The 19,318-nt window shown below is 37.9% G+C and overlaps 1 protein-coding gene across 1 annotated transcript in view; it reads left to right on the top strand.

Moving 5' to 3' along the window:
* Nucleotides 1-788: 788 nt before the first annotated feature.
* Nucleotides 789-19,318, top strand: part of LOC133517935 (hydrocephalus-inducing protein-like) — a 58,527-nt gene continuing 39,997 nt past the window's right edge. Inside the window, exons 1-21 of the mRNA XM_061851417.1 lie at nucleotides 789-910; nucleotides 1,111-1,326; nucleotides 2,769-2,967; nucleotides 5,265-5,403; nucleotides 5,682-5,806; nucleotides 7,262-7,444; nucleotides 7,840-8,048; nucleotides 8,669-8,906; nucleotides 9,454-9,658; nucleotides 10,221-10,288; nucleotides 10,379-10,599; nucleotides 11,036-11,269; nucleotides 11,344-11,465; nucleotides 13,130-13,316; nucleotides 14,216-14,365; nucleotides 15,934-16,127; nucleotides 16,211-16,476; nucleotides 16,861-17,300; nucleotides 17,503-17,688; nucleotides 18,335-18,428; nucleotides 18,497-19,314. Coding sequence (XP_061707401.1) covers nucleotides 815-910; nucleotides 1,111-1,326; nucleotides 2,769-2,967; nucleotides 5,265-5,403; nucleotides 5,682-5,806; nucleotides 7,262-7,444; nucleotides 7,840-8,048; nucleotides 8,669-8,906; nucleotides 9,454-9,658; nucleotides 10,221-10,288; nucleotides 10,379-10,599; nucleotides 11,036-11,269; nucleotides 11,344-11,465; nucleotides 13,130-13,316; nucleotides 14,216-14,365; nucleotides 15,934-16,127; nucleotides 16,211-16,476; nucleotides 16,861-17,300; nucleotides 17,503-17,688; nucleotides 18,335-18,428; nucleotides 18,497-19,314 — 4,590 coding nt within the window. The 5' untranslated portion in view covers nucleotides 789-814. The remainder of the gene's footprint in view (nucleotides 911-1,110; nucleotides 1,327-2,768; nucleotides 2,968-5,264; nucleotides 5,404-5,681; nucleotides 5,807-7,261; nucleotides 7,445-7,839; nucleotides 8,049-8,668; nucleotides 8,907-9,453; nucleotides 9,659-10,220; nucleotides 10,289-10,378; nucleotides 10,600-11,035; nucleotides 11,270-11,343; nucleotides 11,466-13,129; nucleotides 13,317-14,215; nucleotides 14,366-15,933; nucleotides 16,128-16,210; nucleotides 16,477-16,860; nucleotides 17,301-17,502; nucleotides 17,689-18,334; nucleotides 18,429-18,496; nucleotides 19,315-19,318) is intronic.

Genomic DNA, 19,318 nt, shown 5'->3' with positions numbered 1-19,318 from the left:
CAAATAACTCTAATGTTTTCGTTCAGGTCGTTGGACATGAAACCCGTTCGGTGTTGGGGGACAATGAGCTTAAGACTACGGGAAGAGCGAAGATCTGTGCCGGGACGTGGGGTAACAAATTTAAGTTTCGAACGGAGATAATCTGGGACGGACGGGTCAAACAAGATTGAGTAGAGAGTACATAGAATACGAAGGGACCAACGCTCTCGAATAGGGAGCCAACGGAATGAGGAGATATGGTCATACTTACGAAGTCCGAACACGAACCGAATGCAGCTATTAAGGAGCCGGTCAAATTTATTCAAAGAATATTGAGTGAGATTAGTGTAACAAACATCAGCATAATCAAGGACAGGCAGAACAAGAGCTTGGACGAGGAGAGTTTTTGTGCTGACCGGGAGAAAATGTTTAAAACGATAGAGTGCTCTTAACATGTTAATTACTCTACGACTGACGTCGAACACCTGAGGTTCCCACGGGCTCACCTATTGTCGATTGTTAGCCCTAGGTTCTACACATCTGTTTCAAAGAGAACAGGTGCCAATTCAGCAGTATTTACCAAAGCGATTAAGCGGGTGCTGCCAAGTAGTGTTACGGTACCTAAAAAGACAAATTATTGGTAGGATTATGTCTCACATAAACGGCTACTTATTTACATCAGTTAGTTCATGGAAGCCCCAAATGGCTATTTAAGAGGTGTATAAAACTTTGTCATTGATTATTGATTGGTTTTTAATTTTCCCTCCTTAGTAACGCCATGACATTTAGGTTTTCCTTGTAAACAAAAACTGTCAAACGTGTATGTTTTTGCGGTATGGAAATATATACGCAATTTAAACAAAATGGGTATTTCACAGCGGATCTCTATCATTTATTGTTTAAGAAGAAGATTGTGGACACAGAAGAAGTGGTATGTGTTCTAGGTTTAGTATGTCATCTATAACTTCCACCTACTGTGGCGTTCTCAAACGAAAACCACTTAAGTTCTGATATTAAAGAAATTCATTGTAGATACAAAAACTTCTCCTTCTATTTATCAAAGCTATAATTGGTATTTAGTAGAACAATCACAGATTTTTTGGAAGAAATATAAATTGGTTTTTCTTGTAGATAATCCCGTCCGAATATGCTAAGGAAATTAAACTCAGTACCCAGGAGCGATTGCAAACCCTTCACAAAGTAGAAGTGGACAACATAGTCACCGTGGGCGCTAAACACAACCCAGCCAGTGTAATCTTAGAGTTCACGCCGAAGCTCCTCGTATTTCAGAATTTTAAACCAAATGAAAAAGTCACTACGAAGTTTTCCGTTACGAATATTAGCAAGGTTAGTGAACTCGTTTAAATGCAAGGACCATTGCAGTATCTGGTAGATTACGAAACTAGATAAACGTTTGGAAACTATGAAATTGTAGCTACGAGTATATCCAGGTAGTCGTTAATAATATTCTTGTCCCAATCGAGAAATTCAACTCAATGCACAACACTGCAGCTGACCGTACAATGCCAAACGTATTTAAGGTTTATTTAACAGTAATTAGGTTAGTATGGCAAAATATTACCAAAAAACTGAGTAAGAAACGTTTTCTGTGCCATTGAATAAATATTGTAATTTGTAATGAATACACATGATAATAGTACTCAAGTATGACTGTATATCCACACTATGCACAGACGCCAGACAGGCAAAAACGCTGGAGCGCCACTTGGCCAAACGCCACAGATACTTTCATTTAGTTACATTACATAACTAATAGGTGCCTAAACCTCAAAGTCATCGGTATTCAGTGAGATTGTTTACATTAGTCATGTCTATAGCGAGAATACCAAGGTGTACTTCATGCATGCAAGCATGAGTTTAATTTAGAATTAGCACTCTCTTGTGTTCGTTCTTTCGCTGTAAAATAATAAAGGTGTGGTTGCGATAAGCCGTATCAACCATCGAGGGTCAACCATCGAGGAGATGAAGCCTCTATAAAACATTATGATTATGGTCATCTTAACATGACCCTTGCACTAATTGTTTAAGAAAATCGTAACCTAAACAAAGTGTTGTCTGTTGCATATTTTAACGTATATTTAATAAATAGAATCAGGCGTTCTTTTGCGGAAATCCATATTAATTAAAACAAAAAATATTACTTTGCTAATCCGCGAAATGATAACGTGCTCGGACTTCGGACCGTCAACATCTCATGAGGATGCCTCGTAGAGAGGCGAAACACGTGTCGAGTATTGTACTTTCGGTAGTGGGTTATTATATTTATTTTTGCGGTGGGAGGGTGGGTACATTAATTGCATGTAAAAATACGCAAGGAGGTATAACAGATTAGCACTGATTGACTATAACATTATCATTTCACAGATTAGTAAAGTAATATTTTTTGTTTTAATGAAGTATAATTGTAAATACTTATCCCGGGCGATTTTGATGGATGACTCTGTTTGACATTCTACGCAACATTGAAGTCGTGCGGGAAGCGTATTCTGATTTTCAACAGTCAATCAGAAACGTCACTTGACACCCACAGATCATATTCATAACAAATCCAGATTAAATTCTTAACCTGTTATTACAATCATAATACGCCTCCTGGGTAACAGTCTCTTAAGGCACTGTGTGTGGAATTCAGATTACTATTCCATCTCCGTTCTATTCGCGCTCACGGATTGGTCTCGAACGAAGGGTGCACTGAAATTGGTATCATATTTTTATAATCAGACTACACCTTTCTGTACAATCGTACAATATATCTGGTTATATCACAGGCTTCCACACACTTGAACATGATATACAAGGAGTCTTCGTTGATCTCCGTGAAGCCGGCAGGCGGGAAGCTGCTGTCGCGGCTGGCGCCCGGCATCAGCGTGACCTTTAACGTCATCTTCCGACCCGACACGTTCACAGACTTTGCGCACAAGGTCACATTTAGCACCGATAAGGACCAGTATGTGTTGCCTATTTTTGGTAAGCACGTACATATGTCTATTGCATTAGTACTCGTCAAGATACTTAATTGTTCAGTGGTCAATTGAGACGAATGTAGACGACCGGCCCGAAACCGCCTTTCCGTACAAACGTAGTCCCCATTTTTCTCTCTGGATATTAACATTAAAAATATTCTGATACAATTTTATGTATATCAACCACATTTATGTAATTTGTATTTTTTGGCTTTTTAAATTATTATAAGAGTTATGAGGTTTCAAAAATTTGTATGGAATTTCTTTTTCGGGCATGGCTGTGTTTAAAATACATATAAATATTTTCCATAATGTTAATATCCAAGGTTACTGAGGACTGCGTTTGTACGGAAAAAATATCCCCTAGCTTTCCTCTTTTTAGGGTTCCGTAGTCAACTAGGAACCCTTATAGTTTCGCCATGTCCGTCTGTCTGTCTGTCTGTCTGTCTGTCCGAGGCTTTGCTCCGTGGTCGTTAGTGCTAGAAAGCTGAAATTTGGCATGGATATATAAATCAATAAAGCCGACAAAGTCGTACAATAAAATCTAAAAATTTAATTTTTTTAGGGTACCTCCCGTACACGTAAAGTGGGGTAGAAATTTTTATTTCGCTTCAACCCTAGAGTGTGGGGTATCGTTGGAAAGGTCTTTCAAAACTAATAGGGGTTTTCAAGAAACACTTTTTGATAAAGTGAATATATTCGGAAATAATCGCTCTGAAATAAAAACAAAGTGTGTCCCCCCCCCCTCTAACTTTTGAACCATAAGTCTAAAAAATATGAAAAAAATCATGGAAGTAGAGCTTAAGAAAGACATTAAATGAAAACTATAGCGGACTTGATCAGTTTAGCTGTTTTTGAGTTATCGCAAAAAGTTTTTCCTTCATAGTAAAAAGACTTACTTTTTTTTTTTATACTACGTCGGTGGCAAACAAGCATACGGCCTGCCTGATGGTAAGCAGTCTCCGTAGCCTATGTACACCTGCAACTCCAGAGGAGTTACATGCGCGTTGCCGACCCTAACCCCACCCCCCTCGTTGAGCTCTGGCAACCTTACTCACCGGCAGGAACACAACACTATGAGTAGTTACTTTAATTAGGTAGCTATGAGTACTTACTTTAATTAGGTACTGATTATGCAAATTTGTCTATTTGTTTAACTCGGGTGAAAGGTACCGTTTCATCCCTTGGTTAACAATTTACTATACTTTAAGCTCCAGTTTAGCTTATTGTGACGGAACCCTACACTGAGCGTGGCCCGACATGCTCTTGGCCAGTTTTTTAACTGTTGACGACGGTATGTTGATTTAATTCTTTGTAGTTTATATTTTGTGTCTTTATGGCTTGATCGGGGCTTGGATTCCTCATCTCCTAAACCCAGACTTAGTGTAATATATTGTTCGAGACGTCAAAGCGTCTTGAAAGTTACAATCAACATTCAGGCCCTTCTCTCTAAAGGACTCTTGCCCCTTCAGAAGACTCAAGTAAAGTCTCATACAAGTTTAAAAGAACTTAAGGCTTAATTTTTAAGGCGACGAGGCCAATGATTCGTAACGTTTGTTTTTAACGTTAGGGAATTGGTCCAGGGGAACTAGAAGGTATTATGACGGACTAAGCAGGGATAAGACTATTTACCGTCTATAAACACCTAGACACACTTTTTTTTAAATACTACGTCGGTGGCAAACAAGTATACAGCCCGCCTGGTCGTAAGCAGTCTCCGTAGCCTATAGACGCCTGCAACTCCAGAGGACCCTAAAATTCCGCACCCTCTTTGAGCTCTTGCAACCTTACTCACCGGCAGGAACACAACACTATGAATAGGGTCTAGTATTATTTGGCTGCGTTTTTCTATAAGGTGGAGGTACTCGCCCAGTTGGGCTCTGCTCTAGATCTGCACGCGTAGCCAACGTGCATATCGTTCACGCTCCGTGGCGAACGAAACGCAACTGTCACAGTCGCACTAATATGGAAGAGTGATAGAGAGAGATGGCTACTATACGCCACGGAGCGTTAACGATTGTAACGTTTGCTACGCGGCCTGGAATGAAATCCACTGTGCTGTGCCCTACCACACAACGCGAGATGACATTCATAATGCTCATACCTCTCTTTTCGACGTAGTTTAAGGACATACCCCCGGGGGTACCAACACACTACTGTACGAATACCGGTTTTGCATTGTAGTGCCGCCGCGAGGTCACTTCACTATCAGCATTCGACCGCTTGCTGATGTCTTTTTTTTGTACAAAATTACGATATGATAAGACTAGGTCCAACAATAATACATATATTTTGATCCAGCTATGGGTCCTAGGCCTGTGTTTGATTTTCCTGATGAAATTACCATACCAGCAGCGCCTTTAAAAGTTCAAAATCATGTCATTGTGTTGGTACAAAACATTGGTTTGACGTCAGCTGGCTTCAAGTTGGACACGAAATGGTAAGTTATCCTAATATAAAACACCTAGTTATTTTCTAGGCTAACTATCTTAATAAGCTTTTGGTGCATTGTTGCTTAAACTTACATTACAAACACTTTAGTCCACGTATCAGATAATAATTAGTTCATTCTTCGCCTCTCGGCCACCGCTGGACTTGGTAAATTTTTCTTTAGTGTATGACATCTAGTTCAGTTTATAGTAATTAAGTAGTATAACTTTTAAGTAAAATAATTCAATGGAGTCATAGTTTGTAATTTTTTACGAAATTATGTTTTAGTCCATTTTCACTTGAACCAAGATCAGTTTATTTAAATCCAGACGAAAATGTTGAAATAAAGGCAATTGTTAAAACAATGCGCCAAGGACACATAGAAGGCACGTTATTCGCATTGTTTGAAACCGGTAAGAATCTAAACTATTTGGTTATGATTTCATAAAATGAATAATTATTCTATAGACTATAGACGACCGGTTTGGCCTAGTGGGTAGTGACCCTGCCTACGAAGCTGATGGTCCCGGGTTCAAATCCTGGTAAGGGCATTTATTCGTGTGATGAGCATGGATATTTGTTCCTGAGTCATGGGTGTTTTCTATGTATTTAAGTATTTATTCATATATATATATATATATATAACACTACACAACATAACACAACACAAGCCTTATTGAGCTTACTGTGGGACTTAGTCAATTTGTGTAATAATGTCCTATAATATTTATTTTTATTTATTTATTTTTATATATATATTATATATATCGTTGTATAAGTACCCTCAATACAAGCCTTATTGAGCTTACTGTGGGACTTAGTCAATTTGTGTAATTATGTCCTATGTCCTATAATATTTATTCTGTTAATTATTGCGCTATTTTTCTAGATGTGTCAGAAGAATAAATAAAAAATAAAAATAATTTATTTCAGGTATACCAACCCATAAGACACATTACAAAAAATACTAAAAATAGATTAAATAACAGATTTTGCAGCTACATACATAATAAATGATTACAAAAATAAATTAAATTAATTAATTATTAGCGGTACTTGGTAGAAATCATCACTTTGTTTGGCCAGTGATGATTTCTACCCAGTGTTTTGTCATGGGGCAGTTCAAGCGCTCAGCGAACATGCTTAGGATGGTGTTGGAGCTGCCGCGTGCTCTGTTCAGCAGTGACGCTACTCTCTTCCTTCTGACGGCGTGAAAGCCATCAGTGCGCGCCTCTGCGAACATAGCCGACGCACTGCAACGTCGCGGCAGCTTCATCAGCATCCTGAATATTATATAGAACCCTGCGCGTATTGTATGTGCGCTACGTATGACTCACCCACAGGCTGCTGGTGTAGAAGGTTTGGCGACCGGTTTGGCCTAGTGGGTAGTGACCCTACCTACGAAGCTGATGGTCCCGGGTTCAAATCCTGGTAAGGGCATGTATTTGTGTGATGAGCATGGATATTTGTTCCTGAGTCATGGGTGTTTTATATGTATTTAAGTATTTATAAATATTTATATATTATATTTATCGTTGTCCAAGTACCCTCAACACAAGCCTTATTGAGCTTACTGTGGGACTTAGTCAATTTGTGTAATAATGTCCTATAATATTTATTTATTATTTTATTTTTAAGCCCTAAATAATGTGATTTTCACTTCCTTCGTACACCGAGCAAACCTGCGGGCAATCATGTTACCTCGCACAGACAAGGCCCTCCTCTCCCTCTCTATATCCGCATCGTCTCGCAAGTCCGGCGTGACTATGTTCTAGAATAAGCCCAAACTTGACCATCAAAAATAATATCTATGTTTATCTTATGTTTGTTTGACTACATACTTCATACCTCCTACTTATTTTATCCAGGCGAAATATTTAAAATAAGACTTATCGGATCAACATTTCTGGTCAGCATTCAACTTGAAAAGCAGGTGGTCAGGTTTTTAGAAACATACAAGACGATGGTGCGGCAGCAAACCTTTAAGATCACCAACAAATCTGAACACCTTCTCACCTACATGTGCATGAAAAATGAAGATGTCATACAAGGTACCTACTTATTTTCAATCAAGTGATTTTTCATAACTCAATTCCCCTCGATCATTTGTGTAGGTGCACAGGTCCAGTCGTTTCTGTTTATTAAATACGTATTTGAAATACTATCATAATATTAAAACAAACGCCCTTATTCATAAAACTTTGCAAGCATGAATTCATGTAGGTAGGTACATTTTATCCCTTTCTTACAAATGCGTAACTCAAAGAATAATGACAGTAAATTGTAACTGTAACATGGGGCTACCATTAGGAGGAAATCCTCCTAAGTCAGGAGTCCCAACCCAATATTACCTCTAACCTAATTACCAATAAGCCATAACATATAAGATAGCAGTCAGTCTCTGTATCTATTGTCTCACACTTTAAGAGTTTTTATTTTTTAACAGATTTTGACGAGAAAGTGAAACTAGCACATATACTTTACGAATTTAAAAGAAACGAATCAGCGAAGTGCCAAAAACTCGTATACTACGATGTTTTAAACAGTGACGAACATGACCGTGTGTATACTCGGATATTCTTTGACCAGATACATTCTCTCGTAGCCGATGAAACGTTACATTTCCAGGATACCCATTTTTCTATTACACCCATTGTGAGTATGTCGTTAATTGTTAAGTCTAATATTGATACACCGTACAGTCGAGTCTGCAGTATGTGCCTATTAAATAATTGATAACATTATTCGCCCTAAGGACGCTAAGCACAAATAATTTTTTACCTGTCTGTCCCGCCGATGATGTCGGCAGATAATGCCACCGTGCGACCGGGACAACTATATAATTATGTGCGTTCGATAGATATAGGAAATGGCGGGTCAATGTACGAAATCCTTCGTGCTTAGCGGCCTTACTTTACGAAGATATTAAAAGGAAAGAGGAGCTGAGCCTTCCAACGTTCGGAATCCTCACCAAATAGCAACTCCCGCATAAGTTACACTATTCGCAAATATTTGTCGTGACGTTTCGAATATCGAAGAAAATTGCCGCACCCCGCAATTAAATTTTTAATTTATGTTGTAAATGGTAGGAATGGAAAAATTCGCAAAGATCTGATGAGCTTCTCTAGCGCAGTTGGTTAGAGCGATTAAACCGGTGTTCCAAAAGGTCACGGGTTAGATTCTTGCCCTCTTCTATATATCTATCTCTAGAATTTCTCCATTTTATATTTAAATTAAAAATTGATCCATAGTTAACTATAGAATAATGATTTCAGCAAGGAAAACTATGGCCAAATAAATCGACAGAACTGACGATAACTTTCAACCCGCAAGCAATAGGCGAGTTTAGAGCTGTAGCCTACTTGGACATGGACGGCACACCAGATCGCATGCCGCTTTCTATGGTCGGGACCTCTTTGCCTCCGGAAATCGTTCTCAATTTGGAAACCTTGGATATGGATCGTGTTTATATAAACAAGAAGTACAACTTTGAAATACTTGCGATAAATAAAGGCAAGTTTTTTTCATTAACTCGCCAGTTTGTTTTAGAAATGAATGTTAATGAATGAAAAAATAAATTGAAACAACATGTTCTTGCGTAAATATACATAGGTAAGTATTTTTGTATTTCTTTTGTATGGGTACCACGGGGCCTACGGCGAAAATCGAAATTCGCAATTTGCGGGGATCTATCGCTTTTACTCTCACTAAGACGTAATTAGAGTGATAGAGAAAAATGCCCGCAATTGTCGAACTTCGATTTTCGCGGTTATATTATATGTCTATAGCTAGACTAGCCCAAACGTTGGCGAATCGACAAAAACTTATAAATATATTCATAAGAATGCGTAAAACGCAGTAGTTACATAGATATAGGTACATTTAGATACTACTTAGTGACTACATACTGACGGGCGATTATGGGTAAAGGCTAGTGGCGTAGTAACAGCATACGTATTCACAGTTTGATTATTACCTATAAATAATTATGTTTATTCTTATCGCTCTTCTATCGCGCTGCTGTGATTATGCAGATGTTTATTAGTAACGCTTGACCCAGGTCACATAAACGGTGTGATAGTATACCAGGACACGCCGACACTGTTCGGCAGCCACGTGACGTGCTCGCCGGCACTGCGTTGCCTGCGTCCCGGTGAACAGGACATCTTCGTCATCTCCTTCAGCAATTCAAACCAGGGACCGTACTTTGAGGAAGTCAACTTCCTCATACGCGATACGGAGGTGGTGTTGAAATTATATTTGAAGTGAGTATTTATTAGACTAATTATACGCCTACCGGGTAACAGCAGTGATGCTGGGCGCGCCGCATCCGCGGCCGAAGACCTCAAACGCCGAAAATACGCCACCCTCGGCAGTAGCTACATTTTCGAGGCGTTTGGGGTCGAAACGCTGTGGCCGTGGGGCCAAGCGCGCGTCGACTCTACAAGGACCTGGCGTCGCGCCTTATAGATGCCACAGGTGACCATAGAGCTGGCCAGTATTTTGCTCAAGGATAAGCATGGCCATCCAACGGGCGGCCAGCCTTCTGGGCACACTACCCATCGGCCACGACTTGGGAGACGTTTTTTATTTCCTTTAAGTTTATTTACAGTCTTTATTATTATTATTAAGTTTATTTATAGCTTATTGTTGGATAGATAATTACATTTATAAAGTCGTAAAAAAATTACACGCCTTGAACTTGCTTTAAGTATTTTTTTTAATGCTAACTTGAAAAAAATATATATTCGATTGATTCATTTATTTAAATTCATCACATTACAATACAAATTTAAAGTAGTTACTAAGTTATCCTTTCAATTTCAGAGGAGAAGTGATTTACCCGTCTGTAAGGTTTAGTATACCAAGTTTGGACTTTGGGACTGTGAGCCTTGGTAAGACCGTTTGTATACCTTTATGTTTATTTTAGTTATCAAATAACTTTATGCTTTATTTCGTGGCTGTTCTATCGGATCTTGTTACAGGAGTACCGACAACCTTAGAATTTGACGTTATAAATGAATCAATTGTGGATGTGAGTGCATCAGTAAAAATTTCATCGGATGGTCCGGAAGTGAGCAGTATAATGTTGGTTGACTACGCTTTGGCGGAAATACCAAAGCCAGAAATTCCTCAATGGCCGAGAGAATTTGACATACAGCCGGCAAAAATTTATTTGGGGCCTGAATCCAGGATTTCTCTAAGGGTTCGTATAGTAAATAAAGTAATGTTTAATTATAACAGTAAATACATACTCAATAAATAAATAAAAATAATAAACTGCCCTGTGAAGGCGTAGCATACACGATGTTACGCTACACGTAACGTTAAAGTTAAATTACGCAAAGTTGGTTTAACAGTAGTTACGCTTATAAGCTCATAAGCTCATAAAATGTACGCAACGAGTTGCATGGATTGGTATTAACGTATGGCAATTGGAAACGTTGGCTGCGTAGCGCCTCTGGCCTAAGTTAGTAACATAATAGACTGGCCTAAATAAGTCCTGCCCAGTTTCTTGCATCGGTATCTTCTCGTGTCAGAGGTATAAGGTTTATAACGGGTGGTAATTATCTCTTTAATATATATAATATGCTATAATTTAAAATAAACTAGTTATCTTTATCTTTAATTTGCCCCCGTAGGTAACATTAACTGCAAATTTGATACGAGCAAATCAGACATCTCTCGAATTGGAGCTAGAGAAATCGGACAGTCCTCCAATTATTTTACCAGTGACTTTCGACGCGAGAGTTCCCGAGATCACTCCCGCGCCAGATATCAATCTACGCGCATGTTTTTTGGATTTTCCTTATCAATATGAAATACAAGTTCAAGCGAACGAGATAAAAGGATACTACACTCTTTTAGAGCAGGAAGTAAGTATCAAGATCTGGTGAAGTAAAAATAACTCACACATTAATCATTGATAAATACATATGTATATTTTCAGGAAGAGACGACGTTACAAGTCATAGTCGGTAATAAAGAAGGATTTATAAAGCCTCATAGTGTTATTACATTTCCAGTTACTATAAGAACATGCGCTCTTGGTGTTCAAGAGTATATGATCAGGTTAGATTTCTTTGAGTTTCGATTTATTTGATTAGATTTCTTTAAATGCAGAATACTCCCCCGGCTTACCTTTATTTTTAAAAATTTTTTATTGCTGCGTAGCAAATTAACGGATCAAAAATTAATTATATGGTTAGGTATACTGAGCCAACATAACGTTTATCTGTGTGCATCTCGTTGCCATTAACAGAAATGAATTAGTTTGAGAAGGACGGAGTAAAATTAATATCATATAGATATTTTTACGGCACAGCAAAGGAAAAGAACTCATTGTAATGTTATAATATCTGAATACGACTCCTGGATTGATGTGTGCGCGAAGTAATAGCACGTAGCGGAATCGTCGGAAATGACAAATGTGTGCCCGATTTAATTTGGAAAATTTCGTCAAAGAAACGTCGGAAATTTTGTTCAGAAATATTAATTTGATGTAATTGTACTAAATAGAGTAGAGGATGTATATCACTAGCTGCCAGTTTATGAATAAATACTAGTAGAGGAAAGTCTACAGGTGTCCTACTAAAATGACCAAAATTAAAAAGGCGTTCGGGGTTCTTAGAGAAAGGTCCGCATGTTATACGAAGTGCTACGCCGTAGCATCAAGAATATTTGCAGCACGTGCTTAAGAGCCCATCAACGTGCTCACTAGCGCCACTGCTAAATAATTGTGATTGTTTAAATTTTACGATAGATATTTAAAAAAGGGGGTTGCTACGTAATGTATTTGTATTTAAGTACCTTTTGAATTCATCAAACTAGTTTTTATGTTGCTGGATTTGTCGATCTATGAACTCAAAACCAATACGGCCGTTTTAATTTTGGACGCCTAGATTGACGTATCCAGCAACGTAAAAACTATTATGATGTATTCAAAAGGTACTTAAATACAAAATACAGTACGTAGCGGTTCCGTAGTCAACTAGGAACCCTTATAGTTTCGCCATGTCCGTCTGTCTGTCTGTCCGAGGCTTTGCTCCGTGGTCGTTAGTGCTAGAAAGCTGAAATTTGGCATGGATATATAAATCAATAAAGCCGACAAAGTCGTGCAATAAAATCTAAAAAATTAATTTATTTAGGGAACCTCCCCTACACGTAAAGTGGGGGTGCAAAATTTTTTTTGCTTCAACCCTACAGTGTGGAATATCGTTGGAAAGGTCTTTCAAAACGAATAGGGGATTTCAACAAACATTTCTTGATAAAGTGAATATATTCGGAGATAATTGCTCCGAAAGAAAAAAAAATGTGTCCCCCCCTCTAACTTTTGAACTATAGGTCCAAAAAATCTTGGAAGTAGAGCTTAAGAAAGACATTAAATGAAAACTATAGCGGATATGATCAGTTTAGCTGTTTTTGAGTTATTGCAAAAAAAATCCCCTTCATAGTAAAAAGACGTACACCCACAGTTCATCTCTTGGTTAACAATCTACCATACTTTAAGCTCCAGTTTAGCTTATTGTGACGGAAGAGTAACTACGGAACCCTACTCTGAGCATGGCCCGACATGCTCTGGGCCGGTTTTTAAATATCTGTCGTTAAATTTAAATAATCACAATTATTTAGCAGTGGCGCTAGTGAGCACGTTGATGGGCTCTTAAAAGTAGCTAGAAAGTAGTTACTACTACTTTCTAGCGTAGTGTTATGGAAATCCAAAATCATGTTCTCAGGATAAATCTGTTCGGATTGTCAAAGCCCGTGGACATATGCCACGTTTTAGAGTGCGGAGTCCGGCCGATCGTCACCTGCACTCCTATGGCTCTGCATTGGGGTCAGGTGAAGTTACTCAGCAGAACGCGGAAGACTTTAACTCTGACCAATGATTCGCCGGTCGTCGTGCACTACAGAGCTTCGGTGGTATGCAGCCATGTTAATTTAATAGAAAATGGAAAATTATAAGTAAAATTGAAGATAATAAAGAGTCCACTTTTAACTAAGATAAAGTACCGGTGCAAGTAATTGTTGCCTAGATGACAAAATCTTCTTTTAACCTCTGACGAAAATAGAGGGGTATTATAAAGTGTGTGTCCTCATACTGATTAATCAATGATTTGAGTGTGATTTTTTATTTATTGAAAGTGTGCCTGTCGAGACCGTGCTGCGGGCTGTGCGGGTTGTTAGATAAATTTAGACTCAAATGATGGATCTGTTTTGATTTTCACGAGGGTTTTTGAGTTCTAAAAGTTATAATTACTTGTTTACTTACTCAATTCATTTCAAATTTGTAGGACATAAAGTCTAACGTCCATCAACACCGTTGGGTTGTCTATTCAAAGGACAGAATAATCACAAGAAAGCGCTAAGGCTACTTGTGGGATTCTGAAAACCTACCCTGTTATTTAATTAAATATTGTTATTATAAAATAATTACTCGTAATCAAAGTATTTACGTCTGATGGCAAAATTACACGTATAAATTAGCGATGAACAACACCCAACGAATACCCACCAAGGCATTGACATATATCTAAGCATGGGCCTTACGGGCACTAAGAATGGTGCTAGTTCAGCGATGTCACTCACGCATTTGAGCCAATCTTGCAGTCTAACGCAAATAGTTGCGACCAACGCGTGATTCGAACTCATCAAACAATCGTTTTGTGGCGTTAGACTGCACGATTGGCTCGAATTCGTGTGCGTGACACCGCTGTACTGGCCCCGTTCTTATTGCTCGTAAGGCCCGTCCTTAAATATATGTCAATGCACCAATGCTATTCAAACCGTGCCATCACTGCTTGCCATTTTATGAATTGCAGTTAAACCGCGACGGCAGATGGCAGATCCAGCCCAGCGAGGGGCAGATCGAGCCCGAGAGCGAAACAGATTTATGTCTCACGCTTTATCTGGTCGATGCTGACACGTATGTTAACAAGGCTGTGGTTCAGCTGGAAAGAGTTAAAGACATTGTAAGTTTTCTAAAACTTCTATGAGATCGGTCACATTAAAATATGTTGTATGATATTCACATTTATTCATCTTTGGTGTCCATCAGATTAGCTCTTTTTCATCTTATCATTGCATTGTCATCGATTTTTCAAAAGTATGCCAAATTTTGGCTCAATCCAAAAATGTGGATGAAAAATAGTTTGCAAATTCTTCAGACTATCGGACAACTACTTTACATAGTTTGTTACATACTTACGTACATACGTAGAATAAAAGCTTGTAAAAGTAGGGAATTTCAGTTATAGCACAATCGGAATAGAACAAACCTCGAAATCTCTGGGACAGTCGTGAAATTTGGTATGTATGTAAATTAAAGGGCCTTTTTTCATGTCCACACCATTTGACATTTGAGGACCACGAAGAATCGCAGCCATCTTGAAAAATGTGAACCACCTGGAGAAATTCGCGTTTTACTCAAAATTTACGTTCTCTATGAAAATATGGTGTAAGACAACATTAAACCTTATTAAATTATACACAAAAAAGTCCTAGATATCTTTGCGAAAAAATACATCTTGTTATAGAAAATACTTGCTGAATCTAGGTTTAGCGCTTATAAGCTTCCAAGGGAATGTCCCCTATAATAGCAAACCCAGAGGAATATGAATTATTATCAACATTTTACTCGACTGCGACTTCACACCAGAAAGTCGGGTTATGGGTTTAAGTACTAGTTAATAGTTCTCGTGTTTTCCCGAACAAAAAGTGCAGCCTGTAATATATAAATACAAGGCAAGGTTAATAACCTATATTGAATAAAGTATGGGCGGCAACTGTTTGGGATACGCACATTAGCTAAGATACGAACACATTTCTTTTGTATCACAAACAGCTGGTCGGCCTCGTTGCTGTCCTCCACAGCACCACGGCGTAGCGGAGCCATGCGTACGCATATGCGTAGTAAGCAGATAACGCACATTTAAAATTAGTATTAGTTTTTAGTACATTAAGCGCATATATAAATTTAGACATTTTTGATTTAATATTTTGGATATGTCCTTTCCAATTTATTCCACAGTCTATTGTTATGCCTAATAAGTTAAATTCTGTAACTTCCTCTATCTTATACGAATTACTTTCCAAATTTAATTGTATTGGTTTTTTTGTACCGGTTAAAATTGTATAATTTTAGTTTTATTCAAATTAATTTCTAAATTATGGTCACTAAGCCATTTTTTTACCGTGGATTTTTTTTTTTGTTATGTGAATTACATTCTGAGCTATTATTGCATTTAAATAAATAAATAAAAACGAAAAGTAACGGAACGTTTTTTGCTGCTTTCTCGAGGGTTCATCATATTTTCCTAGATACCATAGATTTTAAGAAAAACGCAAATTTCTCTAGGATGGTACACATTTTACAAGACGGCTGCGATTCCTCGAGGTTCCCTAATGGCAGATGGTGTGGACATGAAAAAGAGGCCTTTATTTTACATACATACCAAATTTCAGGACTGGTCCAGAAATTTCGATGTTCGTTCTATTCCGATTGTGCTATTAGATAAATACTGATTAACACTTATTTCAGCTTATCCCCCTGTCAGCCACTGGAGCGGGAACAAGCATTGTAGTTGGTGAGCTACGTGATCGAGTAATTCTTGGGCGACATTTTACGAATTTTCCTCTAAACTTTAAGGTAGACATGGAAAATAAAGGAACGCGAATGCATGCTTTAGAATGGAGCGAACATTACAAAGCACCCAAGACGCAACCGCTAACTGCGTACGTGTACATAAAAAACAAAAATTGTAATTTGTAAAGGAATTCTAGTTGTTTGATTTTATGTTAGCATTTGCTTTTTTCAGTGGTTTCTTTAACCTGGAACCTAGAGTTTTCAAAATGGCAGCTGGAGAAAAAATGGAATTAACAATAACAGGCGTTTCTCATAAAGTAACGACTGTTAAGGAAATGTGGTACTTAGTAGGCAGCGTGGAAGGCATAAATAAAAAAGAACTTTTATTGGAGTGTGAAATTATTGCCGAATTTGTGGATCCTAAAATAGAAGTGTCGACATCACTCTTAGAGTTACAATATGATTTTGGACCATACAGCGAGTACTATAAATTAACTGGTAATTTTTCATTGTTAATATAATTATTGAAGTAATTTTCTCATATTTTAATTAGGGGACAAATCAAATTATTTTACTAGTGTAGACCTCGCCAATGTGGACCTCTAGGCTACCTAGCTGGCCTAGAGGTCCCGACGGTAGAGGGCAGGGGTTAGTCGCGTAAGCTGAAGACGCCGGATCAAATCCGCCCTCTCGGCTCCGCCACTCGAGGAGGGCTGGGTCACTTTTACTTTAGTCTATAACGTCAGTACATAAATAATTTATACATGTCTAGTACCTACTTAAAATTAAAATATATATTGATTTGTTCCCTAAGTTAAACCTGTAGGTAGTTAATTTTAATCATTAAATAAAAATAACATTAATAACATGTATTCATTGCAGAAATAGTAACAATTAAAAATGTATCTAAATTACCTTTGGATATAGATATAAATGTTAAACCTCCCTTTGTAATTATCAAAAAGAAGAGTACGTATAAGGTTGCGCAGGAGGATGCAAACATGTGTGCCTGCATCTGTTATCGAGAGAGTGATTTAGATGTAGCCAATATCCTCAAACTTGGAGCCAAGCAATCAAAAATATTCATAGACTATTTGACATTAAAACCAGTTGAACCATTAAGAAAGGGGGCGCTGAACTTTTTTCAAGATATAAATAAAATTAAAATGGCATTTAATTTAACCCAAAATGTTGAAGAGCGACTAGAAGATCAAGAAGTTATGAAATTACAGATTTTGTTTGATACTACAAAACACATGAATTTGAAATCTAGAATCTATAGTGATTCCATGAGAATTCAGTTCAAAGGGCATAAAAATAAGGTAAATATTTGTTATAAACTTGTTTAAATTCTACACGTGTCGAAGGCTATTAATGCATAGATTGCACACGTACGTTCTTTATCATTTACATCGCGCGGTACTTATTGAAAATAAGCGAAAATCCGCTATCCAATTTCTACTCTTGTCAATATACCTGTATTTCTGATGCCATCAAATACCTAACTGATAAATTGTTTTTTAGGATGCTGTTAAAATAATTGGAAGAATAAATTTTCCCAATATATTAGTTATCTCGCCACGGATAGACTTTCAATGCATTGTAAATAGCAGCATCGAAAGCAAAACAATACAACTTCAAAACCTTACACCGCTGCTAGTTTGTTTCAGATTCCAATGGAAAAAGTGTGTCATTAGTAGTAATGTCATGGTAAGATATAAAAATCAATCTCTCCACAGAAACTCAACCACAATGAAATACCTACAATCTATTACCAATTCGAAGTACCTAGATACCTACACGTACCTATAATACGAGGATTTTGTTAGGGTTATGATTTATTTATAGCAGTTAATGCTGCTTTCTCGAGGATAGATGTGGAAACATAAGTGGCGAGTTGGCTATATGTTTAAAGTCCACACCTCTCTACCCTCAGCCCTCACACTGGTGTTGCCCTTGAGCCATCTTAGATATCGCTTTATGTGGTCCACCTTGTGAGGGTAAGTCACCGTCTGTCGAAAATAAAATTGCATACCATTTTATTAGGCAGGCGTCCGGTTTTCTATCCCATAGCCCAGTATTTAGTCCATCGCTTTCGCCCAATAACCTAGTTCTTTTTATTTTTAAGCAACTCTCAATAGTCTTTACATACTTGCGGCGCGGCTTGCTGCCTCTGTGTGCGTCCCATGACACAGGCAAGGGCAGCATCCGCTTGGTATACCCCTTACAATTTATTAAAGTGTCAAAAGGGACTCTACGTGTTGGCTTCGGCTCCGCGCATGCCTCCCAAAGTTCCGGAACACCATTTTTCCGTGATGGGGAAGACTTTAATAATGTTTGTCTTTTTCAAGAGTAGCCTGAAATACCTGAATTGCAGTTACCATGTAAAGATGGCGATATCAATACTTCATCATATTATGAGACAGATACGGGGTTTACAAAACCAGGAGGTTCGTATTACTAGTTGTTTCTGTACCTGTAGTATTTTACACGGCCCAGTAATCCATTTTTTTTATAGATAAACTAAAAGAGATAATGGGTGCGGGATATCGCGCTCCATTTCACTCTCCAAATAGTCCAAATGATACATTGGAAAAATCCGACCAAAAGGCATCTGCTTTAACATCAAACGTTCCGTTCAGTGATGAAAGTGCTTTTATTCCTGAATCCGGAGATGTGAATATACCAAGAACCAAAATAATTCGAAAAATCGCTCCAATGATACCTTTTCAATACGATATGAAATTTCCTTGGATTTGGAAATTCCGTAAATTAGAACATGGCAATAAAATAGACACAAACCAATTACTAAGAGTCACGCCATTTAAAGGACTGATGAAACCCAATGATTGCCAAAATATTCACATCATATTTAATCCAAGTTGGAATGTAAATGTTAAAGCTGTACTGGAATGCGAAGTATTAGGAGGACCATCGGAGTTTATTAGCGTCACAGGCCAAAGTTCAGAGATAAAATACAATATCAATACTCATAAGTTGAATTTCAAAATCCGATCTTTCCATGACAATGAAACTGAGTTATTGATTTTAACTAATACTGCAAGATTGGTTTTTGAATATAAGACGTATTTGAATGAACCAAAGTTCGAGACTGAGCTCAACGGTACGATACTGGATCTGTTGCCTTCAGAAAGTACCTTACAACCAGAGGAGAAGATAGAGATACAGGTTGTGGTACGACCTGGTGTGCTAGGTTACTTTCACAGTGTTTTTTTGTTGGAGGTAGGGCATCTACCACACATCCCCATTGAAGTTTTTGGTTGGGGAGTAATTCCTCAGGTGTATCTTTCCTTACCGAGGCCAGAAATTGTGAATGTAA

Source organism: Cydia pomonella, chromosome 5, assembly GCF_033807575.1.
Source record: "Cydia pomonella isolate Wapato2018A chromosome 5, ilCydPomo1, whole genome shotgun sequence".
Classification (NCBI taxonomy): Eukaryota; Metazoa; Arthropoda; class Insecta; order Lepidoptera; family Tortricidae; genus Cydia; species Cydia pomonella.
This window is presented reverse-complemented; position numbering and strand designations above follow the sequence as displayed.